The sequence below is a fragment of the Chelonia mydas genome, chromosome 9, assembly GCF_015237465.2.
Source record: "Chelonia mydas isolate rCheMyd1 chromosome 9, rCheMyd1.pri.v2, whole genome shotgun sequence".
In the NCBI taxonomy this organism is placed as follows: domain Eukaryota; kingdom Metazoa; phylum Chordata; order Testudines; family Cheloniidae; genus Chelonia; species Chelonia mydas.
In genome coordinates, this window is record NC_057855.1 from 36,078,096 (window position 1) to 36,104,180 (window position 26,085).

The following is a 26,085-nucleotide window of genomic DNA, read 5'->3' on the forward strand; positions in this document are numbered from 1 at the left end:
CTACACAGTAGTATAATATATTGTACCAGTTCCACCATCTAAAGCTGGAAGATCCCTGTCCCTGTTTTTATGTAATTCTGTCCTCTGCCCAAACCTTTCTGTAATGTCATACACTAAAAAATCCCAGGGGTTTTGCTGTGTCTGCTGCAGAAGCCATTGTAGGACCCTGCAAGTCACTCCCCCAGATGCTAATTTTCAGTGTTTTTCTTGTGTTTTCTGGTTAGAAGCTGCCCCTTTTAAAATTCCCCTCGAAGGGGTTAATAATCTCTACAGCTTCTCTATCATGATGTTGGCTTCAAGTTAATCAGTGACAAGATCTTAAACTTCCACATAATGTAGGATCCATGCCTGTTTTTTTAAATTAGAATTATAGTCTGGAGGAGTTGCCCTGAGGAAGGGAAGTAATCTGGAGTCTCACATAGCATGGATCTCAATTGTTTCTTAAAGTGAAGGCTAGATTGACTGGCGAGCATGCCGTCTCCTGGTGACTTGCTCTTATTAACACTTTTTAGGGTGCTGCAAATTTCAGCATCAGTTTATTGGCCTCTTTCAGACCTGAGGGAAAACTGTGTGGCTCGAAAGCTGGTCCCTTCCACCCACAGAAGTTGGGCCAAGAAAAGATATTACCTCATCCACCTTTTCTCTCTCGCTGGCTTTTTAAGCATTTCTCTGTAAATCGCCTTCAATGTAATTAAATTTAGAGGTTGTTTTTTCCCCTCCTGATTCTGATTTACTTTGTTTACATTTAGCTATTGAATATAAGAGAATTTTCACTTTAGTTTGGAGTCTTTTCTCCCTGCCAGGTCCCTGTGGATTAGTCCGGTCTGCAGATACCTCAAAGGAACATTGATTTGTTTGTAAAAAAAAAAACAAAACAAAAAAAAAACACCACTGTTTCCACTAGAATTTGGAGAAGTTCCTGGAGCCGTTTCTGTTGGCCTCAGGGTCTGGAGAAGCTCGTTTTAGGGTAGACCTGGCCTTTTACATTTGTCTTCTAGGTGGCCATTCATTCAATGCTGCTTGTCAGTACTCTCCTAACATCCCCCACTGTCCAGCCCCTCCTGCTTTCATAAAATCCCAAATGGCAGGCCAGAGCATGGCCTGCCCCTGCATGGGTGCTCCGGGGAACAGGGCACAGGAAGCACGTGCCATGGTGTCAGCTGCTGTCACGCTCCTGGCAAGTTCTTGCCCCCATCTCTGCACCAGCCAGCAAAGTTAGCAAACCCTGGTGCAATCCTGTTAGGGTATAGCAGCGGCTGCACTGTCCCTGCACATCAGGAAGATACAGGGATATTTTCAATTTTTTCCTTCTACCCTGACATCTTAGTTTTTCACTGATGTAAAGATATTTTTCTAATGGTACCATTTTATTTTTTTAAATTTATTTTTCTTTTCTTAGGAACAAAAATCTTTAGTCCCCAAGTCAACGAGCAGGAGCTGGACACAAAGTCCTACTCCATCCTATTACCCCCCGCAATAGTAGATCTGGAACTGATATGGTAGTTCCCTTACAGATGTCCTCCATTTGTACTAAAGATACATTATAATTATAACGTATAATACCCAGCTATGACATAGCACTTTTCATGTGTAGATCTCAAAGCACATTACAAAGAAGGTTACTACCATTTTACAGATGGGAAATTGAGGCATAGAGAATGGACACGATAGGCCCACGGTCACTCAGCAGGTCAGTGGCAGAACTGGGAATAGAAATCCTGGTTTCTCAAATCACCATCATCTATTTGCTACACCACTTTGCCTCTTATATTATTTCACAAGTAGAGGTAGAAATGGTTTAAATTTTTTGAACAAGAATTTTCACTGAAGAATGTGGGGTCTTATTTAAACAAAATGTTGTGAAAAACTGTTGACTTTTTTGAGGTGTTTCTTTTTTGTGATTTTAGTGAAAAATATTGATTAAAAGTTGTGAATATTTTAATAAAAAGGAAAAAAAGACCTCATTGGAACCTTGTAAAATAGGAAAAATCTGAAATTTCAAATTTTTGGGAGATTTTTTTTTTTAATTCAACCAGCTCTAGATAGAAGGTGTTTTTCCCCCAGAGTTTTACTGAGCCTCCACGAGGCTGATTTGTACATTATAGGTTTTAGGTACTTAACCTTTCATAAAAAAACAGTTAAGAAGAAATCTTGGAGCTGGTTTAAGACTATCTTTTGGAAATGCCACCCATCTTGCTGAGGTAATATAAACCAGAATTCTTTGGAGTTGGTATGTGAAAAGGGAAGGAAAACTGCCTTGATCAGTCTTCTAATCATTTGCCTATTTTCAGCTATAATCAGGTTAGCACATACTTTAGTTACCCCTGTTTTATGTTACTCATCAGAGGTTAAAATGGGCAAGCTATATTTCACAGCTTTAAAAAGGCATAGAGTGTGACTACTCAGAGCTGAGAGTTGGGATTTTGCGCTGCCGGAAGCTGGGGCACACAACCGTTAGCATTTAGTCAGGAAATCCTAACTTGCTGGGGCTTGAGAGTGCAGGATTTTCTGCAGAGTGCTCTGTGCATCTTTGGTTACAGCAGTTCCCTTGATGGCTCTCCACCATTCTTGTCTCTGGATTGTTTGGAAAGCGCACATCAGGAAAGTAGTTCATTTGAAAGACTGCAGAGATTTCCTTCTTCACTTGATCCTTTCATGAAATTTTCACTTGGATATAGTTGTGGTTGACTTCCTCTGTGTAATCGAGAGGGGCAAGTTTATGGCTGTGGCATCTGTAAAACCACACACCACGTCCCTGCCAAGGCTGTCTGAAAATGTCTAATAGTGGGGAGACTGATTTATTCACTGAGTTCTTTGTTCCTTTACCCCTCTTCGCTCTAGCTACTGCGTCTCATGCATTTAATAATAATAGGAGCTGGCAGGGGTGGGAGAGCATAGCAGCCTGGTTTATCAAAGTTGCGGAAGCTCACAAATCCAGTCCTCCAGAGTGTAGGTTTGAGGCCAACATCCTTCATGTCTCTCTTCAATGACCCACTCCTTTATTTATATAGAATTAGGGTTTGTTCTTGATGGGCCTGATACAATGATGTCAACAGAGACTCCCACTGACTAGAGTGGGCTTTGGCTCAGGCCCCAAAAGGTCATTGTGAAATCTGAACCTACCAAGCCCTGAGTCTGGAAAGTGGGTTCTTCTTTTCTTGTACTGATCACCCATGCAGAACCCATCCATCCAGGCCATACAGGTGGAAATATTGGTCCCCCTGAGGTCAATGGAAATTTTGTCTATAGATTTTTATGTCAATGCATAGTCTCATTCCATTCTCTTTTCTGCCTTTTCAGTTGCCTTTGCTGCTGGTGGTCTTTGTCCATTTTGGTGTTATACAGTGTGATTGGATGGGAGAGGAAATACTCTGACTATTCTGCAGGTTTTATAGTCTGAGAGTCCAGAATCTGTATGTGCAGCTCCCATTGACTTCCAGGGATATGCCCGCACTTTGTGGAGAACTGGGAAACTCTTTTATGACTCAATTTCTCCTCTCCTTGCATGGTTACCTGCCGGGTGTGAAGGTTTTTTTTTTTTTCTTGAAATAAGACAGGGCATGCAGTCTCTGGGGGGGAAATCACTCTCTGTAAATGAACCATCAAGAATTAAAATCACTGGGTGATGGTAAGTAATGCAAATCCTTAGACATGGAAACGTGTCCCCAGAAGTACCACCCCTGGGGGAAGTTCCATATCTTGGGTTTGCCCAGGTTCAAGAGGCCCAGCAAACAAAGAACTGGGAATTGTATAAAGTGATAAACCCAGCAAGGGGTCATTCACTTGATGAAAGAACTGAAATGACAGAGTGGCCAAGAGGTTCGAGATCCTGCCGAAGGGGTTTGAAGGACTTTGAAACTCACCAGGAACTCCATGTAGAAGGTGGGTGATGCCTGGTAAAACAGGATGCACATAAGCTGTTCCTTGTTTTCAAGATGTGTTTTTTCTGTAATGCTGGTGTTCTGAATAAATGTTTTTGCTTTATGAAGGCTGGCTGCTCACTGGCTAACCCTGTCGTCGTCCCTGGGAGCGAACAGAATGGCAGGTACTAAACTGAAGTCAGACTTGCTAAGGTGATCACAGTGAGTTGCAGGAGGAAATAGCAGCCTTAAATCCCTGATCTGGAGGAAGAGGAATGCAGGGGGTGCACATTCCCCAAGCTGTCTTTTAGAGTTAGCAAGAAGCTGCCTATCATCTTAGCCAGCAAGGGAACAAAGATCTTGTGAGCCGTGAAACTCTATCTTGTCTGTCGACCTCTTAGAATACTGTTTCTTAAGGAAAGCATCTCAAGTCACTGGGACTGTTTGTGAGAGCTTGACCGAAGCTTGTTTTCAAAGGCAGCCTTTTGCTAATATTTGAATCTTCATTCCTGATGAAAGCTTGCAGAGGTGACTGGGAGCCAGCAGCCTAAGGTGCAGCCTCCTCATTAGCTCCCTCAGGTAAGATAATCAGGGGGATGCTGAGGTTCCACTTCATTCTCTTGTTGTTGTCTGGTATGATCTCATTGTCTTATGAAATCAGACCCTTTTGCATCCTAGCATAAGTCTACATTTTCTGTACCTCTTCGATCATAGACCTTTGTTAGTTTCCTTTTCTGCATTGGTTAGTTGTGGATAAGAAACTGGAAACGCCAAAAGAGAAGCCAATCTTATGTGTTAATGCATTTAATGTTCTAGGGATGAGGGGTTTTTTGGTTTTTTTCCCCTTTCTTCCAGTCGTGGTTTTACTTTCCTGGAAAGAAGACATGTTCCTGAGCTGCAAAATTTGGATCCATCAGACTCCTTTAATTTCAGGCATGTTTAAATGTGAGTCTGACCACAATGAATAAATGGTTTGCTCAGTGTCTGTTATGAAAATGCTTTGATCAGATGGACCTTTTCCAATTGGTGGGTCCAAAAATCAATTTAACCAGGATCTACAAGGGTGGGGATGAGTCAAAAATCAGAATTCCAGGTCGACAATCAGCATGTAGATTTGTGCTCTACGTGTTTCTTCTTTCTCTACTGGAAAGTGCTAAAAAACCTGGTGTGTTGGAATGAATTTTACAGTAAAAAGGATGCAAGAAGTGTTGGTAAAATCACCTATGCTTTACAGTCGTCGTTGTAGCCTGTTGATTACATGAGGCCCTGCCCAGAAACGCTTAGGCAATTCTTACTCAAGCTAAACTCTTTTATTGACTTCAGTGGTAGCTCTGTCTGTGCCCATGGGGGTTCTGAAAGGTATTGTGTTTAAGTTCGGAGCCATAGTTCCGTTAGAGCTGAGAATTCATTGACCATGCTATAGCTAAGAGGGACTTTAAGGGAACATCAGTGCTGCAGCTGGGTATGAGCCTCCCAGCCCAAGTAGACATACATGCACTAGCTAGTGCGCTAACAGTAACAATGTGGATGTTAGGCCGGGGGGCCAGCTGCCTGAGTACAAGCCTGCCCAGCCCACCGGCTCCATGTTCAGGTGGCAAGCCCGTGCATCTGGCCGCATTGCTATTTTTAGCGTGCTAGTTCGAGTAGAGCTAGTGCATGGTCTGTCTAGCTGGGCGGGGAGGCTGGGTCCCGGCTGCAGTGTGTTCATACTCAAAGAACCCACTTTTTTACCTGATTAAAACCACTTGCCGATTTTCACACTAGCACCTTATTTTGGATTTGTATAACCCGGCATGTACTGCTGCATCCTTTGAGACATCAGTAGCTGATTTTCTTCTCCACCGTATGCTGGGAGAATATGACAGGAGCCATGAACACCAGATCAGAAGTGGAGCTGGACTTTTTGCAAACTTGATCGATCACATATGTTTTTTTCCTTCATTTGCTCTCTGATGTATTAAGTACATTGTATAGACCTGTTGGTATGAATATACAAGGGCACTAAACACTGTAGGCTACTTTACCATGGCATTATCCTCGTGCTGATGCTGACCCCTCTGAAATCAATGGAAAGACTCTCACTGACTTCATTGGAAGTTTGATGAAGACTTAATGCCTATATTTTTTTAATTTTAATAACTCCCCTGCCCCCCCGCACCATGCTAGCTTGTAAAATTTCAGTTTAAAATACTCTATTTTTTGTGTTGCATTCAAGAATGTGTCTCCTTCCTGAATATATTTTTACATCCATGAGGTTTTTACTCAGCCAGGCTGTCATAGTGATCTGAACAGAGGTGGAAAAGCTGTTTGTTTCCAGAGGTATTGCAGTGAGGTTGATGTGACTCACAACAAGGAAACTAGGGCAAACCATGCTCTCTGTTCACACCTATGAAAACTAAGGGCTTGCCAACAAGCTAGTATATCAGCTCCTTCACTCCTGAGTGTACATGCTGTACTGGAGAAAGGGAAGGAGATGACAATTACTTGTAATTGGATTATTACTGCACTGATCTCTTCTCGTGTGTTTCTTCCCCCCCCCCCACCCCCGCCCCCACCAATATAGGGGCTTGCTGGGACATAGGAAGGGAATAGGTTTTTTCCAGCTGTAAGCAGGAGGGATGCTCCGATGCTCCTTTTTCAGTGCTACTGGTATGCTCAGTATGTTGAAACTGAACGTGACCATGCCACTTTCTCTTTGGTGCTCTTGCTAGCACCCTGGGGAAAACGGCGTGTTTAGAAGTAGCAGCACAATGGTGATCCTGGGGAGAGCAAGTGTGGACTAAGGAGGGAGAAAGATGCACACACAAAGACACACAATGGGAGTGAAGAGAGAGAGACACCCGATGGGACTGGAGGGGGAGGGGGACACGGGGACACACAGCGTGGGGAGGAAACCCACAAACGGGATGGCGGAATGGAATGACTGCTTAGTCAGGAAGGTATCCAAAGTAGTGGCTGATGATTCAGGTGTTGGTAGAACGGTTGTATCAATAAACACGTGGTCCTGTATATATTTTACGCTCTGATCAGCTACAGTGGGGTTTGTTTTTTGTTTCCTGGCTTATATCATCATCTTCATCCTTCATCATCCTCTATATAGTAGGTTTGATCAGAAAACAACCACAATAATGGGTTGTTTTTTTTTACAGATGAGCACAGTAGTGACCCGATAGCCTAGGATGCCCCTTCCAAGCTGCTTGGCTCAGCTGCAGCCTGCCTAAGAGCATGGGTACCATTTGCAGTAGTATTACTTACTGAAGGCCAAACCCTGAAGTTTCTCCTTAGTTCTAATCAGTCCTCCTCACTCAGGCAAACACCCCATTCATCTCAAACACAGAGGAAGCCAGCTGACTTTGCTTTCCCATTCACTGGTATATGAGGTTCAGCACACAGTTAATCAAATATTCCCTTCCCTTTGGGCTGACAAAGGTGCCTTAGAAAAAATGTTGTTCAGAATTCATTTACAGTGTTTCATCTGAAGCCTTAAACACTTACATTGCTTGAAGTGCTATAATTGGATTCTATTCTCTTCATCGAATTCCTGTAATTGTCGCCTGGGTAGTTCTGCCCCCACCATTCCCAGCATTTCACTGCAGTTACTGTCATGTAGCCAGGGCTGTAAAAACAGATTTTTGTATAAAACTTCCCCAGATCTTATCTATATCTAAACTATAATTCAGTAATTTAAATTGGGATTATCACCATGGTAAAAACCTAGATTAATTAAAATAAGAGTGATTCTCTCTCTCTATGTATGTATATAAAATATATATTTTAAAGTCAATTAAAAGTGGTCTTTTATAATGAGACACATAAGGCCACAACATTCAGACATGGAACTTTCCAAACTTCAAGGTTGTTCAAACCTGGTGTTTCAGTTCAGTCCATTCTGGTTCAGTCCATAACATTTGGATTAAAATACAAACTTTAATGAACGAGGCTGCTGACTGTACTGCAGTTTCAAAGTTATTCACTGCTGGATCAAAGTTGGAATAACACAATCCCTTCAAAAACAGAGTTTTATTAATGCCCGGGTTTGGAAACACCGTTGTTGAACAACAATAGCTGTCATTTTGTGCACTCTGCTTGTTTGGAAAGAGGAAAAGCAAAGAGAGCTGTGGTTCCTAAACATATGTAGTCAGATACATCACCAGAAATTATAACCCTTGACCTAAATACATGCAGAAGTAAAGAAAGTTCTGTCTGAAGAATTGAGGTTAACTTGCTCTGTGTAAATTGCTTCTGAATTGGCAACATGATGGAGAACCCAGGGCCAGTATTGTTTAGTTGTCCAGGGTCCCTAGAGAAAAGCTGGAAGGAGTAATGTTTTCAGCATTCTTTTTGTAGCTGGGTAGAAACTATATTCATCTGTAAAGGCAAATAATAATGGTCATGATCTATTTACATGCACAAATAACATAAATGTAGGAGCCTATCCAAATACAGCGTAGCAATAGAAATGCACCAAAAAAAGGGGGAGGGAGGGGAAACCCGGCACTGGGATTACTTTGGAATAAATGTAATAAACAGGGCACTGAAATATTTCGATTAGAACCGAAGGGCAGCATGCTCTCTCTGCTGTGTAAAATGACACAATGGGAAAACTAGGATTTAAGGCATCTCCCTAAACTCTTGTCTTTCCTTAGATTGATTCACATCTGCACTAATTGTTATCTGCGCAGTTCACATTTGTTTTTCTTTTGTTAGCCTGTTTCCCTTTCTCATTTTAAAGAATAGTTTATCCGCACACCCTGGAAGGGTGTTACTCATAAAGATCACAAGCTTTAGATCTAGCAAAAACATTGGCACGTTGACTAAAAAAACAATGCATGCTGAGGCTTTAAAACACAAGTGCCGCATTGCATTTGCACTGAGGCAGTAACTGCGTCTCTTGTTGTCCGTTGCCAGGGTTCTGCTAGATCTCAAAGTTTGCATTTCCATGGTCAACTGGCAAGTATATTTTAAAAGAATCTACGCATTTGAGAATAACTGCACTAGTATTTCAGTGTTCTTAATCCCCACTGTATTTCACTATGAAGGACAAAAATGTTAGGGCTTGGGTTTTTTGTTTTTGAGGGGGAATGTCAGATGGTTTCTATTTGTATTAGTTGTTGGTTAAAGATCAGGACTGGGAGAGACTTATTCACAGTGAGAGATTTATTCACAGCTCTGTCACTGTTCCTCTGTATGACCTTGGGCAAATCTCTTAACCTCTTTGTGCTTCGTCTTTTATCCGTAAAATAGATACAGCTACAAGTCTTTACTTCACAGGGATGTTGTGAGGCATGTAAAGCATGCTGAGATCTTCAGATGGGAAGCAAAAGAGAAATCCAAAGTATAATTGTTTATGATTATTCAGTGTATACAGAAGCACTCATCTGTCTTTATTTTTATTCTCAAGGTGATTTTACAATGGATGGAAGAGCAGACTCGTTGGTGATGACTGTGCATCTTCTTGCCACCTCTGGACATTCATTACTTTTGCAGCAAACTCTTGATCGGCTTCTGGGGTGGATCTGCCTGGATGTTCGACTCTTCCTTGTATCTGAACGTGTTACTCCAGTGAAGTATTATGAGAAATATCGCCGGAAAAGCTCTGGATTTCCTGGGATGTCCATTCTCCTTTTCCTGCATGAGGACTTTGGGGAAGAACGGATTTTTCGGGTCCATGATTTTTTCCAGCACCCTCCATGGCAGGATCACCACATGCAACATGCTAATGGGAAACTGTACCCTTATGCACCTGCTAGTCAGGAATTTTATGGTCTGGATGAGCATATGCCTGTATGGGGTTTGCGGCAAGTTCATTATGGCACTGAAATTCTGCGTGTGACCCTCTACTGTAGCTTTGATAACTATGATGATGCAGTCAGACTTTACGAGATGATTCTGCAGAAAGAAGCATCTATGCAGAAGAGTAACTTCTGTGTCTTTGTGCTGTATGCAACAGAAACCATTGCTGTTCAGCTCTGCTTGAAGCAGCTTCCTCCTGGGGTCTCTGTTGAACTGAAAGAATCTTCCGTGTTGCAATTCAAGGTGCACGAAATTGGGAAGCTGGTACCTCTTTTGCCTAATCCATGTATTCCTATCAGTAGCACCCGATGGCAAACTCAGGATTACGAAGGAAACAAAATCTTGCTTCAGGTATTGGGTTTTTTATGTGTTTTCTCTTTAATTCAATAGGTGACTTGCTAGCAAGGAAGAACACAGGGTCTGATTGGAAGATAGTTGTTTTACTATTATTTATTTCTTCTTTCAAATTTATAAAATATTTATAGCTGTCCATCCCATACTCTGGGTGCTTTCCCCATTAATAAAACCACACAAAGTAACATAAAAAGATTGCCAGATATTTTTGTAATATCTCCCCCTGGGCTGATACGACATTGCACAGTTAGACTGGATAAATGATCACCTGAAATGCAAGGCCTTTGCAGGCTGGTCTGTAGACAAAGTTTCACCCTCCGATCAAATTATTGTAAGTGCCTGAATTATTTCTTTATGATAAGGGTTTAGAGTGGAAAAGCTTTCAGAAGCTGATTTTTAGCTCTGCTATTGGGTGCCACCCGAGGAAGGGTATATTTGGGTGTATGGTATCCTTCAATTTTTGTGAATGTTTAGTTCAACTGAGCTGTGAAACTGTACTGCCTAGGCTGGAGTGAATAAATCATAGTGAATAAAGGCTTGTTTCCATGGGTAGGTTTTTTCATGTTAACTTTTGGTTTTTCGGCTTAAACTGACTTGAGTTCACATGGCACAATTCTTTTTAGAATAATCTTGTGTCCTTTTGCAAATTAGATAATCCATTTTGAAAGTGGATTTAGTTCATTTCAGGATGAATTAGTCTGGAAAATGGTTCAAGTGGACCTGTCTGTATTTTGGATGAACTTTTCCACCTCTGGCAGTCGTCCTACTGCTATCCCACACTGCATTGCTTTACATCTGATTTGATCTGTCTGCCTACTTATGTGCACTTTACTGGTCTGGAAGTTGGGAATTTGCATTCGCCTCCCCCTTGATATTTGCCAGGAAATCCACTTCAAACATATTGTCCCAAAAGTCCATTCTTGTTTGGCACGTTGTTCAGTATAGTTCTGTGATCCTTCAGGCCTTACATTACATCTCCTGCCTAGAGGTTACATATGATCCCAGCCCACAATGACACACAAACCTTTCATTTAGTACAATGGACCCCAAGGACACTTAATTCAGTAAGGTTTCTTCAAGGCTATGGCAGGCTAACATGCCTATCAGATATTGTGCATATCTGTCACAGGTAGCATCCCCATTGTACGGATGGGGAAATGGAGGCAGAAAGATTAAAAGCTTGATATGTCTGAGGGCATTGTGAGAAGCTGGAGATAAGCATTACACACCTAACAGGAAGCACCCCGCACTTGGTGTTATTGGGCAGTAAATGAGTCACCCAGAGCTAGAAATGAAAAAAATGAATTCAGTGGCTCTGATTCTCCACGCACTTTAAATCAGTTTAACTCCCTTGACTTTAATGAACTAAGTCCTGATTAGCACCAGTGTTAGGGAAAGAATCAGGCCCAATAGCTTTTATAGCTATTTGATGCAGGAACTTTCATTTAGTATATGGATGTATAGCACCTAACACAACGGGGCCTTGATCTGGTTGTAGGTTCTTGGCAATTATTACTATATTACAGCAATGCCAAGAGTTAACTTTAAAATGGCTTCATCTTCAAATGGTGGACAGGAGTAAGAGCTATGGGAACAGGCCCAGTATTTGTAACATGCTTTTGAATCAATCTACCTGAATATTTTAGAAATGTCAATTTTGGGGTTGAAAATTTTCCACAAAAAAGTTTGTTTTCCAACTAGTTTATAGATTTAATAGATTTTTTTGAAAATTCAAATTTTCAATGAAAACATATCAACTAAGTGTATTGCTGAACTATTATTCCTTTGGATCTAAATTACTCAGCATTTTCCATTTAAACATTTTTATGTCCACGTATTTTCATCCATTTTCTCATACTTCTGTGTACAGTATAATTTGGATTATTTCAATAATTTGTAGCAATCCTGTGTAGTTTTAATTTTCTCTGATTCTTTGGCAGAGGGATTTTGCCTTCATTTTTATTTTTTCTCTTTCTATTCCTTCTAGAGGTTATTTGGTACAATTCCTGCTAATCCATCTGCATGGCTAATTTCTACACTGATCTCTCACTGTTAATTCTCAATGCAGCTTTTGCTTTTAAGTGTTTGCACTTTTCATCCTGTCTCTCTGCAAATTAGGTGGCTACCCATTTGATGTAGGCAAGGGCTTCACTTTGACAGATGCATTTGAATTCCCTGGCAGGAGAGCGTTAGGATTTGTTTTTTAGCTGTGACTCATCCGCCTCCCGTCAAGGGAACTGGGAGCCAGTCTGAACTTGGGGTTTATGTTTTGTTTTGTTGCTTCAAGAAGCACATTGATATGCTGATAGTTTGGCATGAAGATCCTGATCCTGTGATCCGGGGACTCTCAGATCCCACGAGAGGTAATGGCAGTCGAGGGCTCTCAGCACCTCCCAGGATTGCATCCTTCATGCTGAAGAAAAGACAGTATCCCTGGTTTGTCAATTAAGAAAAGGAGCTAATCCTACTTACGTCACAAAGGTTCCATGTGATCCCTTGCTAATGACCAGTTAGCATTAGTTAGGGCATCTCCATGTTGAATGACTTTTTGGAAACCAATTTAATATTATTTAATAGTTTGTCTCTGTTAAGGGATCACCTTCCTGCTTTTCAGTCTGTCCTCCCTGTTGCAGAACTTATCTTGGATGGCGGTTGATCAATTACAAGTATAAAATGTCCTTGGCTTACTTGTCCACACTTACTAGTCCAGGGGTGGGCAAACTTTTTGGCCTTAGGTCCCCCACGGCCTTCTTTTCTCAACACTAAACGTGCCCAGTATTTTTAACCTTTCCACATAGATCAGCTTTTCTAAACCTTTTCTCTTTTTTGTTCCTCTCCTCGGAGTTCTCTCCAGTTTGTCCACATCTTTCCTGAAGTGTGGTGCCCAGAACTGGACACAATACTCCAGCTGAGGCCTGACTAGTACCATGCAGAATGGGACAATTACCTCCCGTATCTTCCATATGACCCTTCTATTATAATACACCCCAAAATGATAGTGGCCTTTTCTGCACCTACATCACACTGTTGGTTTGTATTCAATTTGTGATCCATTATAACTCCCAGTAGTACTGCAGTACAACTGTCTAGCCAGTCATTCTCTGTTATGTAGTTGTGCATTTGACTTTTTTCCTTCCTAAGTGTAGTACTTTGCACCTGCCTTTATTGAATTTCATCTTAAGAACATAAGAAATGCCATACTGGATCACACCAATGATCTATCTAGCCCAATATCCTGTCTCCAACAATGGCTAGTACCAGAGCTTCAAGGGGAGTGTACAGCACAGGGCAATTGGAGAAATCTACCCCTGTTTTCTCCTCCTGTCTTCTGGCAATCAAAGGTTTAGGACTGCCCCAAGAGTGGGGTTGCACCCCTGACCATCTTGGCTAGAAGCCATTGATGGTCCTTTCATCCATGAACTTATCTAGTTATTTTTTGAACCCAGTTATAGGTATGGCCAGCACAACATCCAATGGCAATGGGTTCCACAGGTTAATTGTGTGTTGTGTGAAAAAGTTACTTCCTCTTCTTCGTATTAAATCTGCTGCCTATAAATATTTTTTGTATTGTGGGAAAAGGTAAATAACACTTCTTTATTCACTTTTTCCACATCATTCATGACTTTTAGACCTGTATCCTATCCCCCCGACTTGTCAATTTTTTTTTGAAGCCAAGCACCCCTAATCTTTTTAGTCTCTCCTCTTATGGAAGCCATTCCATATGGAAGCCATTCCTTTATCATCTCTGCTGCCCTTCTCTGAACTTTTTCCAGTTCCGCTATGTCCTTTTTGAGATGGGGGGACCAGAACTGTGGGCACATCATGGATTTACAGAGAGATTATAATATTTACTGTCTTGCAGTCCATGGTTTGGGCATCTTCTTCACATTTGCATATCATGCTGTCCATTTGTGTAGTAGGAAATTGCATTGTGAGGTTCTGAGGCATTTCACTGTGATCCTTATCTTACATAGCCTGGCAAAGCCAGGTAGCCGATCTGTAGGATCCATAATGAGATCTTGATTCTTGACCTGGCTGTTTATCCACAGCCTCTGCCATTTGTCTTTTGGTGATGGTCCCAAGGTTTTGAGAGCTTTGGTCGTTAAGGGATTTCAGGATTTAAGGGCATCATCTTGGGGGCATATGGAGGTCTTCACAAAAAAGTTAGTCTGGATTTGTTATCACACAGTTGTATTCTCATATTATTGCAAACCACTGATAACTACTCAGAGTATGGTTTTTTAATTAGTTGTGCACCAACCTTATAGTAATTTAATCTAGATCACATTTCCTTAGTTTGCTTATGAGAATATCATGTGGGATTATGTCAAAAGCCTTATTATATCACATCTACAGCTTTTCCTTGATCCAATAGTCCAGTAACCCTGTCAAAGAAGGAAATTAGGTTGGTTTGGCATGATTTGTTCTTGAAAAATCCATGTTGGCTATTACTTATCACTCTATTATTCTGTTGGTGCTTACAAATTGATTGTTTAAAAATTTGTTCCAGCATCTTTCCATGTATCGACGGTAGGCTGAATGGTTTATAATTCTCTAGGTTCTCTTTGTTTCCTCTTTTAAAGATAGGTACTATGTTTGCCCTTCTCCAGTCCTCTGGGACCTCGCCCATCATCCATGAGCTCTTGAAGGTAATCGCTATTGATTCCAAGATTTCTTCAGCTAATTCCTTAAGTAGCATAGAATGAATTTAATCAGGGCCTGTCGACTAGAATACATCTAACCTATCTAAATATTCTTTAGCTTGTTCTTCCCATGTTCTGGCTTGTGTTCCTTCTCCCTTGTTAATATTAATTGTGTTAAGCATCTGGTTGCAAGTTACGTTTTTAGAGAAGACTGAAGCAAAAAAGGCATCAAACACCTCTGCCTTCATGATGTCATCCATTAGTAGCTCCCCTTCCCCGCTAAGTAGTTGACCTAGCCTTCCTTTCTTCTTTCTCTGATTCCTAATGTATTTATAGAACCCTTCTTATTTCCTTTCATGTCCCTTGCTAGGTGTAACTGTTTTTGTGCCTTAGCTTTCTGATTTTTGTCCCTACACGCTTGTGCTAGTCTTTTGAACTCATCCTTAGCAATTTGTCCATGTTTTCACTTTTTGTAGGATTCCCTTTTGATTTTCAGGTCATTAATGAGCTCCTCGTGGAGCCAAATTGGCCTCTTCCTATTCTTGCTATTTTTCCTTTGTGTCAGGATAGTTTGCTGTTGTGCCTTTAATATTGTCTCTTTGAGAAACTGCCACATCTCCTGAACAATTTTTCCCTTCTGTTCTTCCCCTCCCTACCTGTCAATTGTCTAAGATTGTTAAAGTCTGTTTTTTTAAGTCCATTGTCCTTATTCCGCTGCTCTCACTCCTTCCTTTCCTTAGAATCATGAAATCTATCATTTCATGGTCACTTTCCTCCAAGTTGTCTTCAACCTTCAGATTCACAACCAGTTTCTCCCTGTTAGTCAGAACCAAGCATAACGTGGCCACCCCCATGGTTACTACTTCCGCCTTCTGAAACAAGAAGTTGTTCCCAACGCACTCCAAGAACTCACTAGACACTTTGTGTTCTGAAGTATTACTTTTTCCAACAGATTTTAATCTTAAAACTCATATGAAAAATGTTATTTTAAAACAAATCAGACTGGATTTTTGGAATCTCTTAGAACTAAATCAACAAACTAATTTAACATTTGTATGAGACCATAAAATTCACTGCATGTGTGACTTAAAATAAGATTAGAAATGATGACTCTAATGGTACCACTGGATCTTTGTTTTTGTTTTGTTTTTCTTTATCAAAAGAGTGAAATTTGTGAACTGTGATTAGTTTCAAAGTAAAATGATAAATTTATGCATTGAAATGAATGTATTCATAAATTCTTTAGCATGGGTTTCCACATCCGAGTTGTGTAACTGCAGAAGATACTAATGGGACCCTTAATCATTAAGTTGTAGATGATTTCAGCATGATAGCTGCAGTTGAGGACACAGTAGTCACTTCCCTGCTGTTCAAGCAATGGTTTAATAGTGTTCTCATCAATCTTTCTTTAACAGGTGCAAGGCAACTCAAAACACACTGAAAAAAATGATGAACTTTCCAATCAGCACAATAATGCAGGTGAAGAAAAGATCCTACAGAATTCCACTCTAGCCCCTTTTCCCACAAAGTGGGTTAATTCAGAGCAGAAAAGCCGGAAGGTCAGAATGATGAAGTGTAAAATCAAATCAGAACACGGAATTATTTCTGGGAGTGTTAGCAGCACCCCACAGAGTAACGCCTGCTCTGCATTCCAGGCCAGCAGTCCAGCAGCTACTTCACAGTCTGATACCACGTCTTTCAATGTAAGTGCAGACACTACACTGAACACTTCCAGCCAAGAAATCCGGTTTCGAAGGCAAGAAGCAGAGACCAATGTTGACACAGGATTCACGGTAGTAAATTCTGAATGCACTCCATCTCCCCTTAGCAGGTTTTCAAGGGACTTGCAGGACAGCCTTCCTCAACCACAAGCACCAAATTATTCATTAGCTGCTGCTGGCTCCAGAATCAACTTGCCTTCTGAGGCTAGAACCCATCTGCCGTCATTTGCTGTCAAAAGAAATGAAGGCGCAGGACAGACAGCTTCAGACTTTCACTTGCGAATATCAAGAGCAAACTATGGGAATGGAAATGAAGAGGAGGAGGAATTCTTTATTTGACTCGAAACAAATGTGCCTGACAGACTGACTTTAAAACTGATAGCTAAATGCTTTATTCTGGAAACGGAGAGAAAGCAATCTGCATGCCGTTTAGCTCTGTGTTTAGACCTAGGCTACCTGCTCTGTGATGGAAAAAGACTTCAGTGGGGTTTTATTGCAATAGAGTGACTCATGTACAAAAATGCTAATGGGACGGAGGGCAAAACCACAAAAAATAATCATGTGCAGTTACACAGTGAGTTTGATTCTTTTCAATACAGAGCACCCAACAGCCTAATTGTGCAATGAATGGGAATAAGCTATGCGAGTCCTATTGCTGTTTGTAAATGTTAATCAGTAGCCTGTGACCCGTTCTGTCTTGTGTAGTTGCATTAGAGGGCTTTGGCATTGGGGAGGCAGTGGAATGCTGCACTGCGAGAAATAGCACTGCGGACACGGGAGGCGCTGCGCGAGTGCGTAGAGAGCTGTGCAGGGTACACAGAGTGCAGGTGTGTAGGGCGCTCTACTCACCTAAAACAGTGCCTCACCGTCTATTCTGCTATTTATATCTGTGCTAGCTGGGCGTGCAGTGCCTGTACCCTACATGCTGCCATACGTGTACATGTACCTTAGGTAGTGGCATGGTCACAAGGTGTGAGCAGGCTTGCAATGTTTTTCTCCTTCTAGGTGCCCTCTCGTTTCTCCCTCTGCCATCAGTCAGACTTGAAAACTGTGAATGTGATCATTCATATGCATTTAAATGAGACCAAATCACGCCCTCATACTGCTCCTTTTCAAATTTTTGAAGAAAACTATTTAAAATCAATCGTTTGACCTCTTTTTTTTTTTTTCCTCCCCATGAAGCACATTCCCCCTGCCCTCACAGTGCTCCATGGAATAAAGTTAGAAACAATATGCATGATCTTTATTAAACCTCTGTGCAATTATCAACATAGTGAAAATCCCAATTGAATTTTAAATGACAGGAGACCAACAGGAACCATTGGAGCTGAGAGAGCTACCAGAATGGTAAAAGCTAAACAGTCAGTAAGCCGTGCTCACCAAATGACAAATGAAGCCATTCATTTAAAAGAAATAAAATGTTTATTACCAAGATTGGATTTATTTAAAGTTTGCCTACTCAAGAACGGTTCCCTAGGCCTGAAAGGAGGAGAGTTAGAGGGGGCTTGACTGAGGGGTCAGAAATTACAAAGAGTATGGCAAAAATCTGATCATCCCTTTTTACTCTTGTCCAGAATATGAGGAACACATGGACCCTCACTGCCAAAAAAGGGTAAATTTGGAGTCATGACAAGGAGATGCTACTCTACACTGTGTCTGCTGAAAGTGTCTGCTCTGTCCTGGCTGATGGAATGTTTCATAACAGAGGATTAGGGCTTGACTAGGTTTACATTTGTCATGCTCTTGCCTACTCTGAGGAGGAGCAGACTAGGGAGGGGATGACCAGTGCTGCACCCCATTCATTTCAGATTTAGCCACATCACCATCCCTAGCCAGTGACTGGCCCACCTGAGACTTGTGAACTCAGGCAACCTGGTTTAAGCTTTGCACAGAGTATGCATTATACCAGAGTGCCTGAGGACCCAAGAATCCTGCAGCAGAATTAAGGTCCTGCTTACTGCTGAGTACCAGGGCTGTGCATATAACACTCCTGCTGCTACTGCACAAGGACATTGAGACGCTCACTGCAGCTTGCCTATTAGAAAGGGCTGGAAAATGTTATGATCATTAACAACATTTGCATCTATGCTAGCTAAAATAAGGAGAGTAAACACACTTTATGCTTCAGTGTGTGATCTTGATTACCCATGCAGGTCCAAAAGGGTTAATTTCTCCTTTGTGAACAGCCTAGCCTAATTAGCCAGGGGGGCGCAGTGGTTTGTTGGTGTTTTGGCTTGGGGCAGGCTAACTCCCACTTTCATTCCATCCACTTTCTCTTGAATAAATCTGCAAAAGGCTCCTGCTTAGACCTTGAAGTGTGGGTCTTCTCTGAAAAATAACTGTGGAATAGCACAGCATCCTCTCACTCAGCAGATCTGCTCTGCTCCTGTTGTCTCCGAATCCTATCTGTGTATTTCAGTGACACAAAACAAGCTGGGTCAGCTCATATCTTTGTTGCCTTTGCGTTGTTTCAGTAGGAGTTCTTTCTTTATGGGATTAAATTCCGGATTCTGAGCAGTGCTGAACACCCTCAGTGGCCATTCAAATGAAAGGGACCTGTGGGTTTTCAGGATCAGGCCCTAATACTGCCAAGATGGAATCAGATGAGTGAGAGCAACTGAGGCTGTTGTTCTCCAGCAGCAACTGTGTGTGTGCTGGGAGAACGAGTTCTGATGTGTAGAATGACACATGTTCCTAACATTATTTTCATCTGCTACATATTGTCATACCGTGCCAGGCTGTCCTGAAAACAGATTCTTATTTTCCTGTGTCCTGTGCAAAGGAAACCATACTGTGTGGCTTGACATGCAGAGTTATAGATCCGAGGTAGAACGTCCATTGCCAGAGATAACTGATCTTCCATTTTATACCTGTGCCATGATACACTTACTTTTTTAAAAGATGTTTCATCCTACAGTCTGTAGAAGTTTTAATCGTTTTCAATAAAACATAATAAGACATTTTACTGCATATAAGCTGATTATTAACAACAACATCGAGTGGTATAAATTTACCCAGCACTTCACAAACCCAGAGCAAGGTGATTTACCACCACTGGAGACATGCTAATATGAAGAAGCCAAACGAACACAGGACAAGGGACAACAGTTCAGGAAAGGATTGGTGGTGGTGAATTACTGGAGAGGAGAATGACGTAGGGGATGGATTCCTGGAATAAGAGGTTTTAAGAAGGGATTTAATGGCTTGTGCCCTAAAAATAGAAGTGTAGCTGTGATGGCATGAGTGCCGGCAGGGTTAGCCACCCAAGTATGTGTCTAGAGTCTGGAATGGGCTTGCACTTGGGGCCACTAACTTCTTCTGTCACTTGCATTGCTGTGCTTGCACTTCTATTTTGAGCACACTAGCTTGATCACCTTCCAGCTTCAGTGAAAACAGACCCTGAGTTGGGTGGAGCTAGTCCTAATTTGCCCTAAGAGAATCAGGCCTTGCGGGGAGTGGGGACAAAGGGTGCCTTATGGACAAAAAAGCCAATTCTCTAGCACATAGAAAAGAATGAATGATGGTTCAAATTTAACATAGGGAGGAGGCGACACTATGCTGGTGAGTGAGGTTTAAATGACTAGACAGGTAAGAGCAGTGAGGAGAGAACTGGGAGGCGCATAGAGACTGAATAATGAGATCTACACAGGCCCAAGATCACATAGGACCTTGATGCAGAGGGTTAGGAGCTATACTCTGATTTCTCTTCAGAGCAGTTTTTCCTAGTCGATAGAGCACTGGATTAGGACTCAGAATCCCTGGGTTCTATTTCCAGCTCTGCCACTGGTCTGCAGGGTGACCTTGGATAAAGTCACGTTCAGTCCCTGGGCCTCAGTTTCCCCTTCTGTAAAATGGGGACAATGATCCTAACCTCCTTTGTAAAGTGCTTTGAGTTACACTGATGAAAAGTGCTAGATAAGAGCTTGGTGCTGGTATAACTTAATGTATTGGTATTTATAAAAGATGATGTTCTGTTAAAAGGTGTCTCCTACAACACTCTCCCCACAAGTCAAAGTCACAGTCTTGTATCGCCATTTGAAACAACAAATAATAAACTTATTATGCCATTACAGGCTGCTAAATAGCTAAACCTCTTCACCCTTGAATGCTCCAAGCAATGGATAGAACAACTTCCATTTCCACAAGTACCTGGGAGCCAAGGTAGGCCTTGCAACATGTGCAGAAAGTAAATGTATCCAGTGTCTCAGTTCTCACTCACCACATGGAGGGCACGTTGGTGGTATGTCCAGAGCTCACAGTTATGCTCTGTTTACCAGGTTCATGAAAAGCAGAGAGTAATTTAGAGCAGTCCAGAGGCTGCTCTAACTGACAGCAGGGGCTGGGTAGGCTCCTGGTTGCCCCAAAATATGAATGCAGAGGTATCTAAAAGGCACTTCCATGGCCCCCACCACCCTGTTCCTATCCCAAATGCAGGAATAGAATCATACAGAATTGGGGCCAATATTTTCCCCCAGAAGAAAGAATTCACGATTTCAGCAACACACATGTAAAGGGAAAATTCCAGTGTCAAAATCTGAGTGACTAAATCTAATCACATATAAATGTAGTCTTCCTCTAGCATTGGTCCTATTCCCATCTATATGGGGTCAGTGCCTCATGTCTTCTATTCCAATTTGTCTTGAAGCAGTTGCTCAGAAATTCTGCAGCAAATACAATCCTTTTGTATGGTATCCATCTTTCTGCTTTTGGGTCTTCCAACCCTTTTCAGACCCTCCACTTCTAAGTTTAACACCCAGTTTCCTATATATTCTTCTGATCTTCTTTTAGATGTCCAAACCATCTAAGCCTGTATTCCCTCAGCTTTTCCATAATTAGTACCACCTTTGCACTTCCCCTAATTCATTTGTTCTAAACATGATCCATCTGTGTAACTCCAAACATCCATCTTAACATTTTCATTTCCACTGTATTCAAGACCTGTTCTTGTTTAATCACATATAAAAGTAAATAAAAAATTCAATGCATTTAAAAGAATAATTGACACTTAACAATGATCAAAGTGGCAGCTTGCTATTTTTCAGGCTGGATCTACTGCAAAGTATCCTTACAATGGTACTTTCCACTGAGACCATTCACAGCTATGGAGATAAGAGGGAGTGACAGGTATTCTAAGAATGGTTCTGAATGATCACATGCAATGGACACAGCAGTAAATAACCATTTCTATAACAAATCACTGCTCTTTTCCTTAGCCTTATTGCTCTATCTTTCTTGGAACTGAAGGTTCAAATCCCAGCAGGTTCATATCCTTTGTGCTTCAAGACAGATGAACAAGAATGTGAGCCTTCCTAACACGATCCCTTAACAAACAAGGCTATATCTGCCCAGTGAGGGCCTCTGTCCAGCCATTTTCTGTCAGAGTAGAGATTTGGCTCACGTTTCACAGCTGAAATGTCCTTCCTCTCTGTAGGATGCTGCATGCTCATTGGCCCATCACTCCCAGCCTGAAGCATTTCACTACTGCTGTTTGTGTTCACTAGTGCTGTGAAGTACTTGTGGGTCTTTCGGAACAAAATGCCCTCAATAAATGTTTGTATCCCAAGCTCCTGGAGTCTTTGATCAATGGTTCCAGTTAAAGGCTGTCTCCAGTATAAATGGGAATTGCTATTTCTTTTCAAAATGAGCAACAGTATCTTTAAAGTGATGTTCAAAGTGTCCTGAAGAGAGACACACAAGATAACGGCCCAATCCTGTTTCCATTGAAGTCCAAGGCAAAATTCTCGTGGACTTCAGTGGAAACAGAATTAGGGCCTTAGACCCTCTGAGCAAATTTAGGTTTAAAAAAAAATACTTCCATAGTAATCCCACAAGCAGATTAAGGTGAAACAGAGCAATGTTCAGTTCCTAAAGCAAGCACATGTACCTATCCAAACTCTGTGCCTAACATATTGTACAGAAATGGAAAAGCGATGGCTTGTTAGAGAAAACAATGTGATGGTCAGAGGTTGTCCCTGCACCCTCCTGGAGCCTTGTAGCCTTGTTTTGTGGATCCACACAGGTGGACTCCTGTCCCTACATGGAGCCCTGCCTAAGGGTTCACACACATTCATCACACTGCAAAACTGGGTCCAGAATCAGGAGATAATGCTTCAAAGCAGTTAGGAAGTTTTTCTGAGCTGTTCAGAGTGCTGGAGTTTTTGCCCAGGGTTTTAGGGTTAAACTGAAGGACACTAGGACCATGGCAGTTCCTTAGTTTGGTTCTTTAAATACCATGCAGCTTAGTATAAGACAAAATCAGCCATATGAGATCTGCTTGCCTTACATTCATATTTAATGGTATTACACTGAATAATTTAAACCTCTGGTTTTCTATCGCAAGTTAAATTCTGTAGCTCACTTTAAGTTTCACCTTGCTTGAATACTGGGCCACTTTGTCTCCAGTTTGCTAGTTTGTGTATCTCGCTGACTTCAGTGGAGTTATCTGAGGGGTGAGTTTGGGCTCCCACTGTATATTCTCTCTGCGTCTTCCAGTTCAGAGGCATGGGTTGTTTCCGGTGTGAGTTAGTCTGAGGTGCTAAATGTGAGCTCAGCACTGCACAAGGCATGGACTGAAGACTGTGCTTTCACCAAGGAGCTTCCAAAGACGATGGGGCAAAGCTGCAAGGCCAGCAATTTAACTGTAGTTATTTTGATCCCTTCTTGTGAACGTCACAAATGAATCTTTAGGATGGACTTCAATGTTGGAGGTTGATAGTGTGGCAAATCAGAAAGGGGGAGCATTGTATGAATAGTGGGTGTGTTGGGTAAAAAGAGAGAGGTGGGATGGGATTGGATGAGGTATACTACCTCTGTAGGTCTTCGAAAGGCCCCAGGCATGTTAGCCAGAATCACCCAGAGGTAGAGCTAAACTCCAGACAGGTCATGCCTTCTCAGCCAGGTCTGCAGAGTTATGGGAACAGACTGCCAAGGTGTGTCTAGAGAATAGATGTAGCTTATTAAACGCTGCAGCCCAGATGCCATACATAAAGGGGAACCAGAAGAAAGGAGTGACTTAGCAGTGGGCTTTGCCTGAGCAACCTGGTGAAGCTTGCTAGGGCCTTCTAGAGACCACACAAGTCATGTATCCCAGGACATTTGTGGGTGAAGTCGATAAAGAGTATCTAGGTTAGCACAGCTGGCTGAAGAGAAGAAAAGCTTTTATCCATTATCTTTTTACATAATATTTGTTCTAAAGTCTTAGTTATAGCGAAACAAGTAAGACTAAACATGCCTCCATAGAGAGCTGAATAATGATGCACAGTATTATGCCCAGAGGTGCTATGGGGATTACAACTGAGAATAAAAAGCAGGAGAGGAAGAAGTAAATCACTTCCTATGTTTATATAGAGCCTGAAATGATGCAGTTCCAGTCTGGTTGGCCCCTAGCCCCTTGCACTGTAGAAATGTTAAATAAGAAGGATCAGCAAAAGAAAAGTAGGTGAGAAATAGAGTGATAAGAAAAGAATACTGTACAATAAAGAATTGCTATAGAAGTAGGACAACTGCTATTACAGGCTTTTCGTTTTCAAAGCATTAGGCCAAATTCATTCCTGGTGTAATTTATTGGCTTCTTTGCATTCACATCAGAAATGAATTTGGCCCAAGGGACATGATTCTAACCTAACCCTGATTTTAGATTGAAATTGGGTCTAATTGCTGTGGAGTTACTCATCAATAATACTGTTAAGTTATATGTCTATAAATCGTGTCTTTATCTAGTGGTGCGGGATACTCTTCAATGTGATGCCATACTTTGTGCTATAGATCAAGCAACCCAGAATCCCCAGCAAACTATCTAGGCATATTGGGCCTGATTCAAGGCTTGCCTAGACTGCTACAAATCAGGAATTATGACACTGAAATTTCTGTATGTCCATTTATTTCTATTGCTACTTTCTTACAACACCGATGTTGGTGAGCTACAATGCATTAGTCTGCAGATGGGGTAGCCCTGGCACTACTTTGAGTAGAACAACCAGAAGTGTGAAAGTGAATGACGATGGTTTACAGAACAGCATGGACTTAGGCTACAGTCTGACTGGCTGAAGGGGTGCAAAGACATGTAATTAATTTCCCAACAAACGTACATTCAATGGGAGGGTTATAGTCAGTCTTCAGATTGCACTGCCCTTCACACAGTGTTGATGATGGAAGCAGGACTGTGACCCAGTGACTTAGGTGAAATGAATTTGGTTCTCTCAATCCAATTCTCTATAGGCAATTATCCACATTGTAACTGACAAACTTGTTAGCATTCTCAGCAGAGAGGCCCGGGATTGACTTGGCGTGGGGAATGAAATAGCCCTTGACCTCTACGGTTGGTCCCTTTAGATTAAGTCTGAGGAAATATCGGCAGTTTAGTGGTCAAGGTGCAGGGGCTAAATAGAAGATTCGAGTCTATAGAGCTTTCAATCAGGAGCTCTTTGTGAGCACTACATTCACAAATACGCTATCAAACATTTCCAAGACAAATAGATCAGATTTCAGTTTCACCAGACCAAAAAGAAATCTAATAGGAAGGACGAATTCATTCCCCAACCCAGGCCAATAGCAGTATAATCTCTGAGGGGAAAATGCTAGGACTATATTTTCTTTCTGTTATATCACATTAATCTGCATCTGCTCTCATCCACCCTGCCTATTGAGCAAATCACCCATTTAACTTTTTTAAATGCTCTTCTCATTTTGATGGCTTTTGTAATTACTAACTTTGTAGAACCATTCTTGCCAAGCCATGCTGGAACTAACTCAAAAGATTGCTTTAAATGATGCTTAAATAATTAATTGGCCAGCCCTGCTGAATACAAAAATGCTGCAATGGCTTCATTTAGCAGGAGACTCAACCAAACATTTTTAGCCTAAAATAAAAGGTTATTCTCTCATTTGCTCAAGTCAGATGGTGTCAGTAATGGGGAGGGGGCAATGTTGGAGATGAAAGAGCCTGTCAGTCTGAGAGAAGAGCAAAATAAAGGTGGCAGTTTGGAAAAGAGGGGAGTGCTCCGTGGATTCTACTTAATGCTGGATTCTACTTAAACGGGCACTATTGATGCTGTTGCTTTAATTCTTCTAGCCTCTGGCTACAGTAACAGTGCCTTTTGTCTAGCCTGAAAGTAGCAGAATAGTATTTTCTGAAGCTCAGGGGATGAGTTGCCAGGGAGAGAGAGAGAGAGAGCAGCGTTCCGTAGCATCCTAGATACAGAATATAAAAAGCACTGGGCTTAATGCCCAGCACATATTGGCCTTGGGCCCAGGAATAAGGTAGATACCGTGGGCTAAATTAACCCCTGGTGTAACTCCACTGAAGTTAAGTTCTGCCATGGATCACCGTGGCCTCTTATATTGAAAAAAACATTGGAATGGAGGCTTAGAAGACTTGGGTGGAGAAACAAATGCTGGATGAAGTTCCTCTGTAGGGACTAAGGCTCATGTCTCAACATTTTGGGTCAAATTCAGCTCTCATTTACACCTCTGTGAATCTGGAGTGACCTCAGTGAAGTTGGTCCAGATTTATACTGCTGAGGCTGACACAGGAGTTGGTCTTTCTACCTTGTCTTAGCATTGGCAGGATAGATGTCATCTGTGTATGTTTGTTGTTTGCTCCCTTCCTCATGTGCTGACACCCAAGACCCTTAGGACCTGGCTGCAGTTTGTGTGGTGTGCAGCTCATGGGAAATCCAGAAAAGAGGATTAGCAGAAAGACAGGAAGAAACCTGT

The 26,085-nt window shown here is 41.7% G+C and overlaps 1 protein-coding gene and 1 long non-coding RNA gene across 4 annotated transcripts in view; both read left to right on the plus strand.

Moving 5' to 3' along the window:
- FAM124B (family with sequence similarity 124 member B) overlaps positions 1–17,902 on the plus strand; it is a 28,563-nt gene extending 10,661 nt beyond the window's left edge. The window contains exons 1-4 of one of the 3 annotated variants that reach the window (XM_043522793.1): positions 2,021–3,882; positions 3,990–4,439; positions 9,262–10,004; positions 16,066–17,902. In XM_043522793.1, coding sequence (XP_043378728.1) covers positions 9,273–10,004; positions 16,066–16,710 — 1,377 coding nt within the window. In that variant the 5' untranslated portion in view covers positions 2,021–3,882; positions 3,990–4,439; positions 9,262–9,272 and the 3' untranslated portion in view covers positions 16,711–17,902. Of the gene's footprint in view, positions 1–2,020; positions 3,883–3,989; positions 4,440–8,616; positions 8,811–9,261; positions 10,005–16,065 lie in introns of those variants that run through there. The other 2 variants (XM_027820657.3, XM_007058180.4) reach the window with 2 other exon arrangements.
- An 869-nt stretch (positions 17,903–18,771) lies between these two features.
- Positions 18,772–26,085, plus strand: part of LOC122461755 — a 29,680-nt gene continuing 22,366 nt past the window's right edge. Inside the window, exon 1 of the long non-coding RNA XR_006283912.1 lies at positions 18,772–18,781. This is a non-coding gene — a long non-coding RNA (uncharacterized LOC122461755). The remainder of the gene's footprint in view (positions 18,782–26,085) is intronic.